Here is a 22213-nt window from a genome sequence, read left to right on the forward strand (position 1 = left end):
TAACATTCTATAATTTATCACTAACTTGGGAAATTGCGAACTTTGTTTCTATTACATGTTTATTTGCGTAATAATGGAATGTTTAATTCCTCAAAAGCAGTCATTGATGTATGCCTTTAGGCACATGGCTCATTTCCCAGTCATTGCATGTTATCTGAAAGGATGTTATAACATTAGTGAATTGTATATGATGCCTACATGTATACATTAAGAAAATAATTATAATTAATGTGAATTGATAAAAAATAACTTTCATTACATTTCATGAAACGTTTCAATACCCATGCATAAGATGTTTAGAACATTATTTTAAAAAGCTGTTGTCCATGAAGTTCTGTTGAAATTCAAGTATAGCCTAATTTGCAATCACTAAAAACCAACCAATTAATCAAAAACGAATGCTGTTTCACTACGGATACAATTATGTTAGCTACTGCAACACATGTATACAATAACCTTAACTCCGCCCCAACTCGCAATCTGATCGGCGGTGTGGAGTGTTTTGGATTGTTGTGACTGGAGAATGGAGCCATCTTGTTTTATTTCTGTCCTGGAATACATTGGGCAGGCCGAACGAAAGACAGGGCTTTCGAATAATGATGTAGCTAGTTAGTGCGCTTGCTAACAATATTGCATATATTTGTATGTTTAGTGCTTCCACCACTCTAAATGTATTTGAATGACTAGGTACTGTCTTTGGCGTTTATTAGGGTCAAAGCAAACGCGTTGGTTCAGGTGTCAGTTTATGTTATTTCTGAGTAGAGGAGTTACTATGAATGGAGGATAAATGTTGCCAAAGGCTGACAGCAGCAGTTACGTTCTCCTCTCTCTTCTCTTCGTCCTCACATTAACAGACCCACCACGGGCAGGTAAGACCGGTGAAATGCAATTGGTTGTAATTTGTCACAATGTCGGATCTTAGTATACCGGTGAGCTATGGTAGGCCTATTTGCACGGGAATTGAGTTAGTGTAGATGGCGTTTGTAACTTATCACGGGTCTTAATTTATGCTGCTGGCTAGCCACTTACTGCGTAGCTAACAAACGTTAACGTAAATTATTTTTGCAAAAAAAATGTATTATATGGGGATATAGTTAAATATTGAGCTGTAAGTTAGCTACATTTTGCAGTTCCAGCGTCGGTGTGGCTCGTTGTAACTAGCCTGCTGAACGTTTTTAGTATTGTGCAGTTTTAGCTAGCTAACATTACTAGCTACGTGAAATTGGGGTGCTACACGTTATGTATAGAACCCAGTACTACTAACGTTAGTTACTAGCTAGTTCACCAGTAATTTAGCCGATTAAACTAATCTCCAGGATGCGATGGAGTTGAGCGGCAACTAGTGTTGGCGGACTGGCGCTCCGACGTTACATACAATTACGTTTTTATCCAAAACTACTGATTTCAGCATCCGAAGAATAGCCCACAATTACACACGATATTGATCGGTGTAATTGCGGGCCATTCCTTGGGTAGCTTATGTGATGTCGGAGCTCCAGTCCGCCTACCCCATTCATAGATGCGGTAAAGAGGTCAATGGAATTCAACACAAACAATGGAAAGATCCTCAATCTCCTCTTGCCCCCCAGCAAAATGAACCTACATTTAGGCAAATGTTTGTATTTCACACTGTTGATGTAAACATCGGAGTGTCGTGCTTGTATGGATGTCAACCCGAATACATGTTCATGTCATCGTTTTTGTCCACGCTTGTGTAATTTATGACCATTAGAGGGGGGTTACTCGACAAGCCATTTGTTTTACTGTTACAAACTGTCATACTATTTGTGCAACTAAACAATCAACTGCATTGCAGTTGAAAACGACTTTGACTACCACCACTGATTTCTGTATACCACTAGTTTAATACGCCTATTGACGGTAGTATCTTCTGACCGGGAGTGTTTTGTTAAGAGCCCCGACTCTTGCTCTAAACATTAACACGCATTGCTTGCGGTACAGTTTTGTAAACATAAGGAACGTATCCTTTATATAAGCGAGAATTTAGGGAGGGGGGGATTGAAATTATGTCGATGTGATATGAAAGTAGAGGGATTTATGTTTTTAGAACCGTACCACAATGGAGTCGATTCACGTTTCGATGGCTGTTTTTTGACGTTTGGAGCCAATTCGCCTTTAAACAGAACATGTTGTTAGCAAGCTGCATTTCAGCTAGAAAGCAGATGGGTTAGTTGACAACGTCATGATAACGTTGTGCGCGATTCCATTGGGCACACGTCAGCGTGTTGTGATTCCGAATGGCCGATTGCTTGCAAAAATGATACAATTGCCCCAAATGGCAGTTTAAGTGGCTAGTTTCATAATGTTATTGAAACCATGTCTTGAGGTGTTTTGACTGATTTCATGTCAATGCTAAAATTAGCTAGCTAGCTAACCAGCAACTAACTATCAAATTGCATTAGTCACATGCGCCGAATACACCAGGTGTAGGTAGACCTTACAGTGAAATGCTTACTTACGAGCCCTTAACCAACAATGCAGTCAAAAAAAAAATACAGATAAGAAGAGAAAAGTAACAAGTAATTAAATAGCAGCAGTGAAATAGCAATGTATTTGAGACAAGTGGTCATCGTGCAATTTTGTTTTTCAATAAACATTGGAGACGAATTCTATTTTACTCGTTAACAATCTAAGCAAACCCTGTCTGTTTTGCCACATAATTACGCGCGTGTCGGTTGTTGCTAAACAACCAATTCATCTACATGCACGAAGTTTCACCAGAGCTAGGTAGCTAGCTAACGTTAGCTTGCTAATTCGCAGGAGCAACAAAAGACTGGGCCAAATGTTGTTTTACGTTAGATATAGCTAGCTATCTAATGTTGTGGCGTTAGTTAGTTAATCGGATTTTAAATCTAACTGAAATACGAAGAAGCATTCTATTAGCTGCTACTCAATTTGCATTGACCTTTAGTTTGCATCAACCTTCCGGTTACTGGCCCAGTGCTCTAACCACTACCCTACTGCTCCGCCAAGCTGTGTTGTCTCCTTGAACCCATGCAATGATTTGGGGTATTATTGCCTTTTGCACACCTGTGAAATGTAGAGAGCTCTCATGATCCTCATGATGCCTAGTTTGTGTCGTTGAATAAAAGCAATGGCACAAATGGTGTAACTTTTTGAGTATTGTTGGCCCAGAGCGCATCTATGGTCATTGACTGGAGATTAGCCTCCTCTGTCAGTATAGCACGTGTTCAGATGGCAATGGGTCCGCCCTGTGTGGGGGTTAACCTCTAAAAGCCGGCGGGGGGGTTTCTTCTCAGCCAACATATGGAATTGTTTTAGGATGGTCATACCATTTAGATATTTGATTTGGAATTTTAGAACCCCTTTAAGTATAAAATATCAATATTTTTGGTTAAAATATTGAATTTGGCATTTACTACTATAGCCCATAGAAATGCATTGAATAACACATTCATGGATTTACTGTACAGTATTTATCTTTACTGTACTGTCAACTTGTGACCCCAATTGTGGTTTGGGACTACTGTGATTTCCCATTGCAGAAATGCTGCTACAGATTTGTAATCCCTTCAAAATACTTCATAAACAAAGGTGATGTCATTAAAGACACAAATTGATTGATCTGCCTTCACCTTAGGAGGGAGAGGATTTATAAAATATCTTAAAGATACAGTGCATTTGGAAAGTTTCCTTTTTCCTCATTTTGTTACGTTACAGCCTTTTTCTAAAATTGATCAAATAAATGTTTCCCTTCAATCTACACCCAATACCCCATAATGACAAAGCAAAAATAGGTTTGACATTTTTGGCGAATTTATTTAAAAAAAAAAACATACCTTATGTTAATAAGTATTCAGACCTTTTGCTATGAGACTCAAAATTGAGCTCAGGTCTATCTTGTTTCCATTCATCATCCTTGAGATGTTTCTACAACTTGATTGGAGTCCACTTGTGGTGAATTCAATTGATTGGACATGATTTGGAAAGGCACACACTGGTCTATATAAGGTCCCACAGTTGACAGTTCATGCCAGAGCAAAAACCAAGCCATGAGGTCAAAGGAATTGTCTGTAGAGCTCTGAGACAGGATTGTGTCAGGCACAGATCTGGGAAGGGTGCCAAAACAATTCTGCAGGATTGAAGGTCTCCAAGAGCACAGTGGCCTCCATCATTCTAAAATGGAAGAAGTTTGGAACCACCAAGACTCTTCCTAGAGCTGGCCCAACTGAACAATCATGGGAGAAGAGCCTTGGTCAGAGAGCTAACCAAGAACCCAATGGTCACTCTTGACAGAGCTCTATAGTTCCTCTGTGGAGATAGAAGAACAACCATCTCTCAGCACTCCACCAATCAGGCTTTTATGGTAGTGGCCAGACGGAAGCCACTCCTCAGTAAAAGGTACATGACAGCCCGCTTGGAGTTTGCCAAAAGGCACCTAAAGGACTCTCAGACCATGAGAAACAAGATTCTCTGGTCTGATGAAACTAAGATTTAACTCTTCGGCCTGAATGCCAAGTGTCATGTTTGGAGGAAACCTCATGGAAACCTCACCGCATCATGCTGTGGGGGGTGTTTTTCAGCGGCAGGGACTGGGTGACTAGTCAGGATCGAGGGAGAGATAAACGGAGCAAAGTGCAGAGAGATCCTTGATGAAAACCTGCTCCAGAGCATTCAGGGCCTGAGACTGGGGCGACGGTTCACTTTTCAACAGGACAACGACCCAAAGCACACAGCCAAGGCAACACAGGAGTGTTCCATTCCTCTGAGCCTTGTAGGAACCTATGGCCAACACACAGAACAGCATAACCTCTAGCTCATTCTGCATGTTTCCATGGAAACCTTAGCAATCCGTCAAGGCCGCCAATAAGCAGTCAGCACAGGACGCTTTCACCTCCAGAGAATTTTAGAACAAAGGCTGTGTAACAATAAAATGTGGAAAACGTCAAGGGGTCTGAATTTTCGATTGCACTGTATATGCCTTAATTAAAAAGTAGACTCATCTTTCATTTCTCATGGGTCCTTTTACATGGAAATCCTCATACATTTTTAAAGTGAAAAATCTGCATCTCAGCGTAATTCTGTTTATGTAGACTTGCCCTGTAGCGTAAAGTTGCACTGGTCATGCTTTTGGCCAATGTACTTTTTTGTTGCCATATGTGGAGATGAGCTAAGCTATACTTTTTGTAGAGAGAAAAGAGAAGCTATACTTCTCACCAAGTAGTCTAAAAATTACTTAGGTTACCTGTTGTTGCCTTGAAACATATTTTCTTTTCAAAAACATAAATCATCACCTGTTTAAATTGCAAGTAGTGTAAGAAGCTATTCTTTACTTCCAAAACCTCAATGTTTTCATTCAGGAGCTGGGTGAGAGAAGGGTGGTATTGGCTGACTTGCTTAGTTGTGAATAGCCTACATCCCAACCCAGGCTATATTCTATGCTTGCATTTAAACTGGATGCTTTTGCTAATTGACTTTTTAAAAGCAATCAGTGACATTATTGTAACGGTGGGTGGTCCCAGAATTTCTCATGGGCTGGTACCATTGCTCATTGCTGAGCAAAGACAACTGTTTCTAGTGAGATGTGACTCATTTTCATTTTATAAAGGGAGTGGCTCCTAATGCTAGCAGTATCTCGTGCGAACTTGGGGCTTAAGTAATTTTCACACTTTAAAACCGCAATAGCCACCACAATGTGAAAACAACATTTTGTCATGAGTTCAGTTCCATTTGCTTGATTTTGCAGACCCAGAACTGGATCACCTTTTAGCTAGCTAACATTAGCATGCTAGCGACGTTAGCTAGTTAGCCAGAAGGGTTGCATCGGTTTCCATTGGCTATGTGGCTAGCTGGATGACCTGTGCTGATAATGAGGTCAATTTAAGAGTCAATGCTCTAGTAAGTGCCATCGTGCAGAAATGGCAAAGAAAACACGTTGATGAGCTAGATAAGTTAGCTAGCAAGGTATACCAGTTATCAAAGCTGATGCTAGCTAGCGACCAGTGTTGTCAAAGATAGTAGACCTTCTCTGGTGTTGTCAACAATTAAACCAGGACAGACTGTCCCATTCCATGGGACGCAAAACGCAGGCGCCTACCGATGCAGTTCTCATGCAATGAAATGCTATTTTATTAGCTGTAGCTAATAAGTCAGTACACATTCACTTAGCTACCGTATGAGCGAACAGTTTACAACATGCAAAGTAGCTAGCTAGATGTCATCTCCATTAGCTATATATCTTTCACATTTAAAAATGCATATGACAGAATATCTCTCAGTACATTGCATATTAGTCCACAACTTCTCTGGCATTTGGCTTGTAGTTCTTGCACAGGAAAAAAGTGGAGACAGTTTTCAGGGGCCTCCCAGATCACGAAAAAAATAGTGTACAGTGAGGGGGAGAGAAGTTAAGGATAGGGAGAAATAAACCATACGACCACTAGGTGTCATCGTATACCCATAGTACTTGATAGAGTCGACTAGCTTGCTGCACTTGTGTAGAAGTTCACTATTGCATATGATTTGTATATTAACATACCTGTGACATTTGAGGACACTTATGGATCTCTAAGATGCATAAATACATGTGTACATGTGTTTTCTCTGTAAACTGATTTGGATTTTGGGGTTGAGGTGGGCCTAACTAAATGAGAAATGGAAATACAGCATACTTCGTGATCTCTAATGCCTTCTTACACACACTTTAAAATGGGGGTGCAACCAAGCTCACATGAAACCATTCATGAAGACAAATCATCTGAAGTATGTAGGCCCTACCTGCTGAGTATAAGAAACAATTGATGAATATAGGTACCCCAAAATAGCTTGAATGGGCTTGTCATTCACAAAGTACTGATGAAAAGTCAAGTACATTTGATTGAAATATGGGTATACGAGGACATCTAGTGGTTACCTTGTTTTTCATCCTCTCACTAGCTATCATAAATGTGTATCCCCTTCACAAGATTGATGTTGGGTGAGTCCCCTTTCCTATGCAAAGAAACACAACTAGAGATGTTATGCACTAGCATGCAATGTCAATGAGATATATTTGATGCAACATGTATTGTCATTGACTGAAAATATGTTTTTGTACCCTTATACTAGCTAGCTGGGGGAGTCTAGTCCCAGAGGCAGTCTGTTCTGCAAATTGGTTCTGCATGCCTTCTTGACTTGGATACAATGTGTTGTCATGCATTTGTGCATGCACACTGGTTACTGTCACAGTTATCGTGCTAGCTAAATTAGCTAGCTCATCAACCAGTATGTACTTTGCGATTTCCGCACAATGGCACTAATTAAGCCTTGAATCTCAGTGACCTCCCTGTCACCATTGGTCATCTAGCTAGCCGTTAGCCATCTTAGTTGCATCGGTTTCCATTGGACTAGAGCTTGCTAGCTAATTATCATGTATCAGCCTATGCTGACTAACGTCACTAGCATGCTAACGTTAGCAAGCTGGCTAATGTCAATACACTTAGTTGTGGGTCTGCAAAATCAAGGCCAATGGTACTGAACTCATTCCATCATGTTTCGACATTGTAGTGGCTATTGATGTTTTGTCTCATCCTTTATAACTACTGCTGTACATACCTCTTTTAATAATATACTGTCCATACTGTCTATAAACACCATTTGTATAGTGTACCAGTCAAAAGTTTGGACACCTACTCATTCCAGAGTTTTTTTTTTTTTTTTTTTTTTTTTTTTTGACCACAAGTTCTCAGTGGGATTAAGCTCTGGGATTAAGTCCATATCCATGTTTTCTTCCCCGAGCCACTTAGTTATCACTTTTGCCTTATGGCAAAGTGCTCCATCATGCTGGAAAAGGCATTGTTTGTCACCAAACTGTTCCTGGATGGTTGGGAGAAGTTGCTCTCGGAGGATGTGTTGGTACCATTCTTTATTCATGGCTGTGTTCTTAGGCAAAATTGTGAGTGAGCCCACTTCCTTGGCTGAGAAGCAACCCCCACACATGACTGGTCTCAGAATGCTTTACTGTTGGCATGACACAGGACTGATGGTAGCACTCACCTTGTCTTCTCCGGACAAGCTTTTTTCCGGATGCCCCAAACAATTGGAAAGGGGAAGAGAAAATGATTTTACCCCAGTCCTCAGCAGTCCAATCCCTGTACCCTTTGCAGAATATCAGTCTATCCCTGATGTTTTTCCTGGAGAGAAGTGGCTTATTTGCTGCCCTTCTTGACACCAGGCCATCCTCCAAAAGTCTTCGCCTCACTCTGCGTGCAGATGCACTCACACCTGCCTGCTGCCATTCCTGAGCAAGTTCTGTACTGATGGTGCCCCGATCCCGCAGCTGAATCAACTTTAGGAGACGGTCCTGGCGCTTTTTGGACTTTCTTGGGCGCCCTGAAGCCTTCTTTACAGCAATTGAACCGCTCTCCTTGAAGTTCTTGATGATCCGATAAATGGTTGATTTAGGTGCCTGTGAAGCCCTTTTTGTGCAAAGCAATGATGACGGCACGTGTTTCCTTGCAGGTAACTGTGGATGACAGAGGAAGAACAATGATTCCAAGCACCACCCTCCTTTTGAAGCTTCCAGTATGTTATTCGAACTCGATCAGCATGACAGAGTGATCTCCAACCTTGTCCTCGTCAACACTCGCACCTGTGTAAACGAGAGGATCACTGACATGATGTCAGCTGGTCCTTTTGTGGCAGGGCTGAAATGCATTGGAAATGTTTTTGGGAGATTCAGTTAATTTGCATGGCAAAGAGGGACTTTGCAATTAATTGCAACTCATGTGATCACTCTTCATAGCATTCTGGAGTATATGCAAATTGCCATCATACAAACTGAGGCAGCAGACTTTAAAAATGAATATTTGTGTTTCTCAACTTTTGGCCACGACTGTAGTAACCCAAAACAAGTGTTAAAATATATTTTATATTCTTCAAAGTAGCCACCCTTTGCCTTGATGACAGCTTTGTACACTCTTGGCATTCACTCAACCAGCTTCATGAGGTAGTCCACCTGGAATGCATCTTAATTTAAAGGTGTGCCTTGTTAATTTGTGGAATTTCTTTCCTCAATGCATTTGATCCAATCAGTTGTGTTGTGACAAGGTAGTGGTGGTATACAGAAGATTGCCCTATTTGGTAAATCATGGCAAAAACAGCTCAAATAAGCAAAGAGAAATGACAGTCCATTAGTTTGACTGACCTTCATGTCTTAATCTGGAAAAATTCAAGAACGTTGAAAGTTTCTTCAAGTGCAGTCGCAAAAACTATCAAGCGCTATGATGAAACTGGCTCTCATGAGGATCGTCACAGGAAAGGAAGACCCAGAGTTACCTCTGCTGCAGAAGATGAGTTCATTAGTTACTAGCCTCAGAAATTGCAGCCCAAATAAATGCTTCACGGAGTTCAAGTAACAGACACAGCTCAACATCAACTGTTCAGAGGAGACTGTGAATCAGGCCTTCGTGGTCAAATTGCTGCAAAAAAAAACACTACTAAAGGACACCAATAAGAAGAAGAGACTTGCATGGGCCAAGAAACACAAGCAATTGACATTAGACCATTTGAAATCTGTCCTTTTGGACTGATGAGTCCCAATTTGAGATTTTTGGTTCCAGCCGCTGTGTCTTTTGTGAGACGCAGAGTAGGTGAACAGATGATCTCTGCATGTGTAGTTCCCACCGTGAAGCCTGGAGGAGGCGTTGTGGGGTTGCTTTGTTTGTGACACTGTCTGTAATTAGAATTCGAAGGCACACTTAACCAGCATGGCTACCACAGCATTCTGCAGCGATACACCATCCCATCTAGTTTGGGCTTAGTCCCACTGTCATTTTGTTTTTCAACAGGACAATGACTCAACACACCTCTTGGTTGTGTAAGGGCTATTTGACCAAGAAGGAGAGTGATTGAGTTGTGCATCAGATGATCTGGTCTCCACAATCACCCGACCTCAAGAGGTTTGGGATGAGTTGGACTGCAGAGTGAAGGAAAAGCAGCCAACAAGTGTTCACAATATGTGGGAACTCCTTCAAGACCTGTTGAATAGCATTCCAGGTGAAACTGGTTGAGAGCATGCCAAGAGTGCAAAGCTGTCAAGGCAAAGGGTGGTTGCTTTGAAGAATCTCAAATATAAAAAACATTTTGATATAACACTTTTTATTTTGGTTAGTACATGATTCCATATGTGGTTTTGATGTCTAACCCATTATTCTACAATCTATGCCCTCACGAACCATCAAAAAAGCAAAGCGTCAATACAGGATTAAAATTGAATCCTACTGCATTGGCTTTGACGCATGTCAGATGTGGCAGGGCTTGAAAACTATTACGGACTACAAAGGGAAACCCAGACGCAAGCTGCCCTGCCCAGTGATGCAAGCCTACCAGACAAGCTAAAGGCCCTTTTATGCTCGCCACGAGACAAGCAACACTGAAGCAAGCATGAGAGCACCAGCTGTTCTGGATGACTGGCTACCGAGAGTGTTATCACACAATGTGAACAAAACCTTTTAAACAGGTCAACATGCACAAAGCCGCTGGGCCAGATGGATTACCAGTATGTGTACTCAAAGCATGCGCGGACCAACTGGCAAGTGTCTTCACTGACATTTTCAACCTCTCTCTGACCGAGTCTGTAATACATACATGATTCAAGCAGACCACCATAGTGCGAAGGTAACCCGCCTAAATGATTACCGCCCTGTGGCACTCACGTCGGTAGCCATGTAGTGCTTTGAAAGGCTGGTCATGGCTCTCATCAACAGCTTCCTCCCCTAGATCCACTCCAATTCGCATACAGCCTCCACAGATGACGCAGTCTCAATCGCACTGAACATTGCCCTTTCTCACCTGCACAAAAGGAACACCTACATGAGAATGCTGTTTATTGACTACAGCTCAGCGTTCAACACCATAGTGCCCACAAAGCTCCTAACTAAACACCTCCCTCTGCAACTGGATCCTGGGCTGCCCCCAGGTGGTAAGAGTAGGCAACAACACGTCTGCACTATAAAGGGTAGTGCATCTGGCCCAGTACATCACTGGGGCCAAACTTCCTGCCATCCAGGACCTACAGTGGGGCAAAAAAGTATTTAGTCAGCCACCAATTGTGCAAGTTCTCCCACTTAAAAAAAGATGAGAGGCCTATAATTTTCATCATAGGTACACTTCAACTATGACAGAGAAAATGAGAAAAGAAATCCATAAAATCACATTGTAGGATTTTTAATGAATTTGTTTGCAAATTATGGTGGAAAATAAGTATTTGGTCAATAACAAAAGTTTCTCAATACTTTGTCATTGCCAACAAAGGGTATATAACAGAGGTCAAATGTTTTTTCTGTAAGTCTTCACAAGGTTTTCACACACTGCAGTGGAAACGCGTTCTCTGGAGTGATGAATCGCGCTTTCCCGTCTGGCTGAATCTGGGTTTGGCGGATGCAGGAGAACGTTATCTGCCCGAATGCATAGTGCCAACTGTGAAGTTTGGTGGAGGATGAATAATGTTTTTTTTTCATGGTTTGGGCTAGGCGCCTTAGTTCCAGTGAAGGGAATTCTTAATGCTACATCATACAATGACATGCTAGATGATTCTGTGATTCCAACTTTAACAGTTTGAAGGACCTTTCCTGTTTCAGTATGACAATTCCCCCGTGCACAAAGCGAGATCTATACAGAAATGGTTTGTCGATCGACGTGGAAGAACTTGACTGGCCTGCACAGAGTCCTGACCTCAACCCCATCGAACACCTATGGGATGAATTGGAAAACCAACTGCGAGCCAGACCTAATCGCCCAACATCAGTATCCGACCTTACTAATGCTCTTGTGGCTGAATGGAAGCAAGTCCCTGCGCAATATCCACTCTTCTATTGGAAATCCTTCCCAGAAGAGTGGAGGCTGTTTATAGCAGCAAAGGGGGGACCAACTCCATATTAATGCCCATGGTTTTGGAATGAGATGTTCGATGAGGTGTCCATACTTTTGTACATGTAGTGTATATGGACTCTGACATTGCTCGTTCTGATGTTTCTTTCTTTTGGATTAGTGTGTATTGTTTTGTATTACTGTAATGTATAGAATGGAATGTAGCATTCCACCACACCTGTGATAACATCTGCAAAATATGTGTACCTGCCCAATACTTTTTGATTTGTGGTCCTTTGTAGCTCAGTTGGTAGAGTATGGAGCTTTTAACGCCAATACCACCAATATGTAAAATGTATGCACGCATGACTGTAAGTCGCTTTGCTAAATAGCTTAATATATTATGTGGTGGAACATTCCCAACTAGGAATGTGTTGAGATTTAAGGGGTTAGTTCATCAGAAATTGCTTTTTGTTTTGTTTCAGGTCCAAGGCTAGCTCTGGCAAGATTATTGTCAGGTAAGCAGCGTCTCCTCTGTTAGTGCAGTGTATCTGTAGGTCTGCCAGTCTCCAGCGATTTTGGGTAACTTTGTTCTATTCTCAGCTTGTGCCTATTTAATATTCCCATTCACAGCAGTGCTTTGTTTTTCCATTAACTTAGGTATTTTCTCTAACCAGTTTTTATGCAACATTTCGTTCAACAGTACTAAGCTACTTTCAAAGAATCCTGTTAGTCCAGTGTCTAGACGATCTGTTCAGTGCCATAGAGGGAATAGTTTTTTTTCTTCCCTGCGTTCTTAGACAGCTGGGCCTAATACTCCCTCCTCACGGGAGAAGCCCTGACAGGCAGCCCCTATGCTGTCTCATGTTAATCACACATGCCACAGAGACGCTGACCCACTTAATACTGCCCCTGTGTTACTAATGGGTATAGGGGTAGACAGTGAAGTAAAATAAGGTTAGGCCTTGTTTTATTCTGATATATGGCCCCTTTAGGCTAACTGATTTTGTTCTGGCCCCTTTAGGCTAACTGATTTATTTTATGGAGGCCTTTTTTTAGATACTATGTTAGGCCCTAATGTATGTCCCTCATTTCTATTGTTTCTCATGTTTTTGTGAGTCCGTTTAAGTTGTTTCTATGCGCAGGTCTCAAAAACACTCAATGATAACCCCTGTTTGTTTCAGTGATAATGATATGAGTTGTTTTAATGTAGCTAATCTGTTTTATTTTAAGCACCAGACCTGAATTGAACTAAGTCAAAATACCTGAGGTATTGCTGCATTCCCTTCCAGTTTTCCCCTTGATGCTTTATTTTATTCATTTGTTTCCTGGGAAGTTTTTATTCTAGAAAGCATCAGGTGCATGATAAATGGTAAAAGCCTTTTTTCTTATTTGTCTGTCAGTGACATGTCTCTGTAATAATACTAAAAGCTGTAAATGCTAAATCTTTCATTGACTTGTCTTTCAGTTCTTTACAATTGGTAAGCAGGTATGGGAGAGAATAAAAACTGTGTTGCAGTGACCATGTCATAACTACAGGGGGCACTGTGTGGTGTCTTTATCTTTAATCTGTGCTGTATTTCAGAACTGCGCTGCAGCCCTGGACAGTTTGCCTGCCGCAGTGGGAAGATGCAATGCATCCCCATGTCCTGGCAGTGTGACGGCTGGGCGGCTTGTGAGGACAAGAGCGATGAGTTGGACTGCCCCCGTGAGTGAAACATTTTACCCAGACTCCAAGCTGAACTCTGGTCCCCTTTCCAAACAATTAGGGCTGGGAATTGCAAGGGACCTCATGATACCATCATGATACTTGGGTGCCAATACAATAAGTATTGCGATTCTCAGGGTTCTATATTTATTGTGATTCGATACTGCAATTTGATGTTTCAAAAATTATTACTTACTATACAGTGCCTTCAGAAAATATTCACAACCCTTGACTTTTTCCACATTCTGTTGAGTTACAGATTGCCACAAAATTGACTAAATGTTAAATTCTATGGCCTACATACAATACCCCATAATGTCAGTGGAATTGTTTTTTTTATTAATTAAAAAGGAAGTTAATAAATATTCAAACCCTTTGTTATGGCAAGCCTAAATAAGTTCAGGAGAAAAAAATTGTCTGAACATGTCACGTAATAAGTTGCATGGACTAAATTATTATTATTTAAAACAATTACAAACTGGAGTAAAAGTATCAATACAGTATCTGCCAAAATAGTATTGCAATATGTAACTATCGATTTGATTTAGAAAACAACTTTCTAAATGTCAGGGGAAACGCCAAACTCATTCTGAGTAAACGTTTTCTCAGCGCCTTTTATTGTGAGCTTTGTTTGTTGTTCTCTCTTGCGGAGATGGTTTGATATTGCAGTAGTAAGCGGTTGAAGGAAATCTTATTGTTTCCATTACTTAATTCCTGAATTGGCGCTGGTCCCTTGATCTCTGGCTGCATAATAGGAATTATGGAAAGTATTGGGTTCACACACAGCATGTGACCTTCTATAACACGGGCCATTTTGTTTCATCTTGACTGTGTGCATATTACATTATTTGATAAATGGTGGCAAAAGCAGTTAGAAATGGTTTTATGTGTATTTATTGTCATGGGAAAGAACTAGATGTTTTTGCCATTGATGACCTGTGAATGGACTAAATAAACAGTTTTCTTCCCCTTAATGAGAAGTCCCTTGTCAACAAACAAAGCTGTCTTCAGGTTTGTTATGAACTGCAGCCAGTCACCACAGTACATTCCTTCTATTTAAATACTGCCTCTTACTTCTCTCCCGTCCTCCCTTTCAGCCATGAAAGAGGAGACGTTTCACTTTGCCAATGGGTTTGGTAATGGGTTTGACCAAGTGGAAGATGTCATCGGTGTGGCCCAGCCTGTGTTCTTTAACAGTAAGACCCACGTTTAACTCTCACCCCATGAACCCTTAACTCACTTTTCATCCCCAAAAATATTTGAATTTGTTGTTGCTAAAAGAACCTATGGAAAGCTTTGTTACTGGACATATTGTAGGAGCTCTAAAGAACCTTTCCCTTCCACAGAGAAGTGCCCTAGTGGGTGGCATCACTACGAGAAGACAGCCAGTTGTTACAAAGTGTACCTAAGGAATGAGAACTACTGGCAGGCTGTGGACACGTGTCAGAAAGTCAATGGCTCGTTGGCGACCTTCGTCACCAACGAGGAACTGCAGTTCATCCTCAAGATTGAGGTGGATTTCGATGAGGAAGTGTGTGAGCGCAGAGACCAGTGCAAGTGAGTGTTTGCTAAGGATGTGTTGCATGAAGTAATAATGTTGAAATGAATGCCTGAAGGCTGAAGCAGATTTTGTTACTGTACAGACTAATTTATTATTATTTAATCCACTTTCTCTCTGTTTCAGGTTCTGGGTGGGTTACCAGTATGTCATCACCAATCAGAACCATTCACTGGAGGGCCATTGGGAAGTGTCATATAAAGGTGGGTGCGGACTTTGTTCATTTTAATTAAAGTATATTGTGCTTGAATCCCACTGAAAATGAGCTAAAGGGAGCAAATGCAACTCATTGTCATGCTCAAACAGCCATGATCAGTTAAAGCATTAAACCTGTATTTGGCTTACAATTCATCTGGTTCCTTTCTCTCACGGTTCCCTTACAGGGTCGATGCAGGTGTTCTTGCCGCCAGAGGGCCTGACTAACTTTGGAGAGGCATCTCCGACCCAGGACAACATCTTCTGTGCCCAGCTGCAGCGCTTTCAGATCAAGAGTATGAACGAACGCGGCCTTCACAGCTGGCATGCCGAGAACTGCTACAAGAAGTTCCCCTTCCTGTGCAAGAGGAGTATGTCTGCTCTCATCAAAACCAAATGACCTATGCAGCTTCACAGGAGGTCAAAGTAGCTTGATTGTAACAAGTGTAGACTCCAGCTGAAACCTGGTTGTTTGAGTCATAAGATTAATGTAATTCTGTATCTAAAGCCTTGGGTGCTGTTGTGTTAGTGTAGGTATTGGTTTTGGTTGTATTGGTTGGTATTGGTTGGTTTTGGTCTTAAACCTTTGATTGTCTTTAACAGGGCAGACATGTGTGGACATAAAGGACCAGGTGGTGACTGAGGGGTACTACTTCACCCCTAAGGGGGAAGACCCGTGCCTGAGCTGCACATGTCACAACGGCGAGCCAGAGATGTGTGTGGCTGCGCTGTGCAATCGGCCGGAGGGCTGCAAGAACTTTGGCAAGGACCCCAAGGAGTGCTGCAAGTTCACCTGCCTGGACCGAGGTACTATCCAACTACTCACACAATTCCCTGAACAAAAACTAGAAACTATGGGTGTTGTGAATGTTTCACAAGGTGGAGCTCGAAATTTTGATCTCTTGTCCTGTCATGTTGTTCAACAATATTTGGCACTGTAATTTCAGGAGAGAGAATTCAGAAACACTTGAAATGTATAAAAATGTGGACCCTGTCTGTCTTTTAGAAGGCAGCAGCCTGTTTGACTCTATGGCCAGTGGGATGCGTCTGATCGTCAGCTGTATCTCCTCCTTCCTCATCCTCTCTCTGCTGCTCTTCATGGTGCACAGGCTCCGGCAGCGCAGACGCCAGCGCATCCAAACACTCCTTGGAGGTAACCATAGGCATCATATAATCACACTCATAAAAACAACGGGTGGCACCAAGTTTGCATTTTTTAAAAACCTTTATTCAACCAGGCAAGTCAGTTAAGAACAAATTCTTATTTACAATGATGGCCTACACCAGCCAAACTTGGACGACGCTGGGCCAATGGTGCTCCGCCCTATGGGACTCCCAATCCCTTCTGGAAAAGCCCTGTTTGGCCTTTAAACAAACACAGTGGACTGGTCCTTCAGTCTACCCTGATACCGTCTCTACACTGTCTTTTTCCATCCCATCCCAGTCTCTTCTAACTAACAGACCCCATGTGATAGACCAGTCTGCCACTGCCCTCCTCTCTCAAAGTGTAGGTCCAGGTGGGAGCAGCTCCCTAATCACTCTGTACTTGCCTCTAACCTGTCTCTGGTATTTCAGTGTATTCAAATGTGTATGCATTTTAGTAGTAAAACCTAATCAACATCATTGAATAATGATTGGTTGGTTTTAATTGGTCTCGCTCAGCCTTTCTCTTTTCTCTCTCTCTCTCCTCAGTTCACCATTTCAACCTTGGGCGGCAAGTCCCAGGCTTTGACTACGGCCCAGACGCTTTTGGCACCGGCCTCACTCCCCTGCACCTCTCTGATGATGGAGAGAGAGGTGCATTTCATTTCCAGGAACCTCCCCCTCCCTACGCTGCCTATAAATACCCTGACATCCAGCACCCAGATGACCCCCCTCCTCCCTACGAAGCCTCCAACCCCGACAGCGTCCTCTATGTGGACCTCGGTAGGACCACCCTGTGCTGTTAATGTGTTTTCTTCACTTTCTGTGAAAGCAGTTTATTTATTTTTTCTTCTAGATTCACATACTAGGTTGAGTATCTAACTGTTTCTGAACCCTGTCATCACTGTTCTCGTTGTTCTCCACAGCACGCCATGGCGTTCAGATGATCCCTAGTCAGATGAGGGATGTGGTAGATGCCATGACAGACGCCCCAGCGCCACCTGTCCCTGTGCCAATGTCCTCCCAGGAGCGGGAGGACTCCATGGACAGCAGCACCCTCCTGGTGGGGCCTGACACCCCCACATACAGCCACACCCCTGACTCCATGCCTGTAGACTGCAGCAACAGCTCCTCCCTCAGCACCGTGGTATAGGACTAAGGGGGGCGGGGAGCTGCTCCCGCCTGGACCCACACTTTGAGAGAGGAGGGCAGTGGCAGACTGGTCTATCACATGGGGTCTGTTAGTTAGAAGAGACTGGGATGGGATGGAAAAAGACAGTGTAGAGACGGTATCAGGGTAGACTGAAGGACCAGTCCACTTCTTGAGGTGTGAGGAAAATCGGACTGGTGTGTTTCTTGATCAGGTGAACTGAAACCAAGTGGGTGTTTGTCAGAAACGTAACCTCTACAGTTGAACTTAAATGCAGTGGATCAGACCGCTTTCGTATAGGTGAATACAGATGGATGAGTAAGGCAATCAAATGGATCTGGAAGACTGACTCTGTACAGACAAGACACACACTACACCAGGCTGAGCTACTGCTTTTAGTTTTCATTGGACAAAGCTTTTGAATTATTTGGTTTGTTTGAGCTTCATGCTCAAGATTTCCCCCAATATAAACACTCCCTCAGGCATTACACCAGGTAATAATGAAGGGGGAGGTAGATGGTTCCACTTCAGCTTAAGTCCTTTGCACTTCTTAATTTGCACCCTACTGCTTATGTCCTGGTGGCCGAGGCAGAACTTGGATTGTCAGTTATTGATAATGACTCTGCTCTCTCTCTAAAGTCTCCTCCACAAATGAAATACATTGTTTTCCTATCCCAAGCATTGCCTCTGAACTTGGATTGTTGCCCTCTCCAATCAATCTGATATGCTAAGACATCTTCGAGATTGATAGCACAATGGTAAATAGAACAATGAGAGGTTCTTATACAAGAGGTTTTTCAACCTTGCAGAAATATTTAGGTATGGTTATTGTTAGCTCCAGCTATGTATTGATGATGAGGTAAATGCTACAACTTTTACAAGAATCTTGCAACAATATTGCATTTTGTTCATGAGTTTTTGTTGAAGTAGATGTCCATTGGTTGAGTATTGTGTCCTTTTCTTGGGTAAGAAATAGGCTGGGAATTGTTGGGACCTGAAGATAGATGATGGGTCCCTCATGTTAGTCAATGAGTTCACCACATGAAAGAGAATGTCACTGGTGAGTGAGAATTAAGGTTAGAGCTTCATGTGTAGCTTGTAGCAATGGTTACTTGCTGTTTTGTACCCAATGAAATGTGTAAAAGTAAACTTATTTCGATAGTGTTCTTTTCATTAAATCATATTAACGATTAATACTAATTTCATTGGTAAAACAATCTGTTACTTGACTGCTGCGTATGTGTGAGTGTATGTATGCACACGTATAGAAAAACCAAACTTTGTTTTTCAACATTTTGCACATCACCTGTTTGCCAAGTAGTTCTGTGCATTTGCTTTCAATGTCATGAAGTATTTTAAAACGGAATATATTTTGCAAGCATAACTGATAACGTGGGGAAGTGTAACAATCATCAATTGTGTCATTTTTGGAAGCTGCCACTGGATTCACTGTAATATATTTTCTTGTCAATGTACATTGTCAGCTCAGTGTATTTTAGTTTGACTATAACTTGGCAAAGATGACATTGGAGGTTTACCTGGTTATGTTCTAACAGTAGCATATATGGCATTGGGTGGCCAACCCCCTTTTCTCATGTTTCATGATAAAGACAGACAAGGAACGTAATGTAGTAAACAAAAAAACTACTAGGAAAGCCACATAATTTGACCCCATTGGGACTCAAGGTGTAAAGACCTGTTCAGTTCTTCTGTTGTGCTTGTTCACCTGTAGAGTTGAAAGGCCAAAGGAGTTAGAAGGCTACGATGGCAGGCCTATGAAAGCACAAACACCCCTATCAGGGTTTTGGAACTACTTTGGTCTTTGCCCTTACCAGCCAGGATCTACAAAGCATGGTAATCTATTTGGCTGAAGTCGATCACCAGCAGCACTGAAATTGGGGGGAAGATCCGCCTTGAGAATCACAGCTGTGTGTGTGTGTGTGTACACTGTGTTTATGTACGTATGTAGCATTTCATCGTTATTTTTTTTACATTTTCTTCGGTAGGTTTTGTATATTTTTTCAACATAGACAATCCTTTTGTGGATTATCCAAGGAAATTATGTTATGATTTGTAAAAAAAAAAAAAATGTTCATCGTAAACTTGGTGTGCACGTATGGGGGGTGGTGTTTGGGAATCAGATCTCTCCATCTTTGGACTCCCGAGTGACGCAGTGGTCTAAGGCACTGCATCTCAGTGCTTGAGGCGTCACTACAGACACCCTGGTTCGATTCCAGGCTGTATCACAACCGGCCGTGATTGGGAGTCCCATAGGGCGGCGCACAGTTGGCCCAACGTCGTCCGGGTTTGGCCGGTGTAGGCCGTCAGTAAAGAATACATTCTTATTTACAATGACTTGCCTAGTTTAATAAATAATCATCTTTGGTGTGAGTGTGTTTTCAGCTTGTAGGACCTACAGTACATGTTTTAGTAGAGGCATGATGAGAGAACAGAATTCTAATTTTCATCTTGGCCCAGGTTTAGCTTACAGATGTTTGCCTACAGGTTGATGTAGATGCATGCATTAGAACCCCTGCTGCATTTACACAAGTTGATTTGCTATCGATAGTCACAATGGTGGTGTGAAAAAATAACTTTCAATGTGTTATAAAATGCAATAGCTGATATTTTATTTCATAGCTTTTAAATTGTAATTGTTTGCTTCTTTTGCAGGGGTCTCTGTTTTTCTGAGGTTGAGGTACATCTAATTAAATGAAAAATAAACTGTACCATGAAGGATAGCTGCCTGTTGTGTGTTAGGTCTGTAGTGGTAGCAGAACACTTGAGACCATAGGATAAATAGGCCTACCTATACAAGCCTAGGCTATACATGCTTCATCAGTCTTGGCATATGTCCAGGAAATCCCTCAGCCATTGTGACCAAATATCAGGGGATTAAGATGAGATGTGGAAATCCCTACAGTGAGATGTGTGTTGCTGATGAAGAAGGGGAGCCCTGGAAGCTGTTAAGGAATTGAAATCTACATTTTGGCAGTGATGCTAAAACAAAAGACGTAAGATTTATTAGTCAGACCATATCAAGCATCAGTAGCCTATTACATCATACATCTGCATCTGAGTGGGACAGCAGGTGGATTTTAGGCCTATACACATACCGTATACCTGTCTCTTCCTTCGACAGGTGCCCTTTTAGAGGCAGACCACTTGGCAAGGATATATATAGTACACAAATACATTGGAAAAATGAACAGTGCTAACGTTTCACTCAGATACTGTACATTTTAACTTGTTAATTGTTTTTATAAATAAAATAAAGGATTGACCTTACCTTTTGAGGGCATTTGTGCTCAGCTGTGAGATGCCATGCTCTCCTCGCATCAATGTCCCGTTATGTGACATTCGTCATTAAAGAAAACTGGCAATGAGACACTCCACTGACCAAACTGAAGGGTAAAAAAGCTTGACATTCACTTTCCCAGTCCTTTTTAAGCTTGGTATTTGCACAGAACCCAACCCCCTGCCTCTAAGATTTTGATTTTGACTTTAATTAGACCTATTGAGGTGCTGTGCTTGTTTATTGGAAAATGATTTCCTGCTTATTACAGGTTCTCACACTGGTAACAGGTTTATTTTAAATGTCCTTTATATTTTACAAGGTACACTACCGTTCAAAAGTTTATACCACTTAGAAATGTCCTTGTTTTTGAAAGAAAAGCACATTATTTTGTCCATTAAAATAACATCAAGTGGCTCAGAAATACAGTGTAGACATTGTTAATGTTGTAAATGACTATTGTAGCTGGAAACGGCAGGTTTTTTATGGAATATCTACATAGGCGTACAGAGGCCCAATATCAGCAACAATCCCTCCTGTGTTCCAATGGCACGTTGTGTTAGCTAATATGAGTTTATCATCTTAAAAAGCTAAATGATCATTAGAAAACCCTTTTGCAATTATGTTAGCACAGCTAAAAACTGTTATTCTGATTAAGAAGCAATAAAAACTGTCCAGTCTCAATGTCAACAGTAAAGAGGTGACTCCGGGATGCTGGCCTTCTAGGCAGAGTTCCTCTGTCTAGTGTCTGTGTTCTTTTGACCATCTTAATCTTTTCGGCCAGTCTGAGATATGGCTTTTTCTTTGCAACTCTGCCTAGAAGGCCAGCATCCTGAAGTCGCCTCTTCACTGTTGACGTTGAGACTGGTGTTTTGCGGGTACTATTTAATGAAGCTGCCAGTTGAGGACTTGTGAGGCGTCTGTTTCTCAAACTAGACACTAATGTACTTGTCCTCTTGCTCAGTTGTGCACCGGGGCTTCCCACTCCTCTTTCTATTCTGGTTAAAGCCTGTTCTGTTCTGTTCTGTTCTGTGAAGGGAGAAGTACACAGCGTTGTATGAGAGCTTCAGCTTCTTGGCAATTTCTCGCAATAGCCTTCATTTCTCAGAACAAAAATAGAGTTTCTGAAGAAAGTACTTAGTTTCTGGCCATTTTGAGCTTGTAATCGAACCCACAAATGCTGATGCTCCAGATTTATTTTTCCTTTATTTAACTAGGCAAGTCAGTTAAGAACAAATTCTTATTTTCACTGACGGCCTAGGAACAGTGGGTTAACTGCCTTGTTCAGGGGCAGAACGACAGATCCCCGAGCTGTACCTTGTCAGCTCGGGGATT

The 22213-nt window shown here is 41.9% G+C and overlaps 1 protein-coding gene across 2 annotated transcripts; it reads left to right on the forward strand.

Moving 5' to 3' along the window:
- The first annotated feature begins 459 nt into the window (after window positions 1-459).
- Window positions 460-20324, forward strand: LOC110537193 (integral membrane protein DGCR2/IDD). Of its 2 annotated transcripts, XM_021623043.3 has the most exons (11): window positions 470-869; window positions 12315-12347; window positions 13415-13537; window positions 14635-14733; window positions 14884-15094; window positions 15222-15298; window positions 15479-15661; window positions 15894-16097; window positions 16297-16443; window positions 16983-17216; window positions 17360-20324. In XM_021623043.3, exons 1-11 carry the CDS (start codon window positions 788-790, stop codon window positions 17584-17586), a joined length of 1620 nt encoding a protein of 539 aa, XP_021478718.3. In that variant the 5' UTR covers window positions 470-787; the 3' UTR covers window positions 17587-20324. The 2 variants fall into 2 exon arrangements, with proteins under 2 accessions (XP_021478720.3, XP_021478718.3); XM_021623045.3 differs by lacking the exon at window positions 12315-12347 and having other exon boundaries at window positions 460-869.
- The last annotated feature ends 1889 nt before the right edge of the window (window positions 20325-22213 follow it).

Source organism: Oncorhynchus mykiss, chromosome 12 (genome assembly GCF_057628025.1).
Source record: "Oncorhynchus mykiss isolate SJ-2025 chromosome 12, ASM5762802v1, whole genome shotgun sequence".
Classification (NCBI taxonomy): domain Eukaryota; kingdom Metazoa; phylum Chordata; class Actinopteri; order Salmoniformes; family Salmonidae; genus Oncorhynchus; species Oncorhynchus mykiss.

Bases quoted from the DNA above. Each gene is read 5' to 3' on its own strand.
- LOC110537193 (XM_021623043.3), top strand. From the start codon at position 788: ATGTTGCCAAAGGCTGACAGCAGCAGTTACGTTCTCCTCTCTCTTCTC. The intron at 13,538-14,634 runs GTGAGTGAAACA...CCTCCCTTTCAG, and splicing joins CGATGAGTTGGACTGCCCCC to CCATGAAAGAGGAGACGTTT. The intron at 16,098-16,296 runs GTACTATCCAAC...TCTGTCTTTTAG, and splicing joins GTTCACCTGCCTGGACCGAG to AAGGCAGCAGCCTGTTTGAC.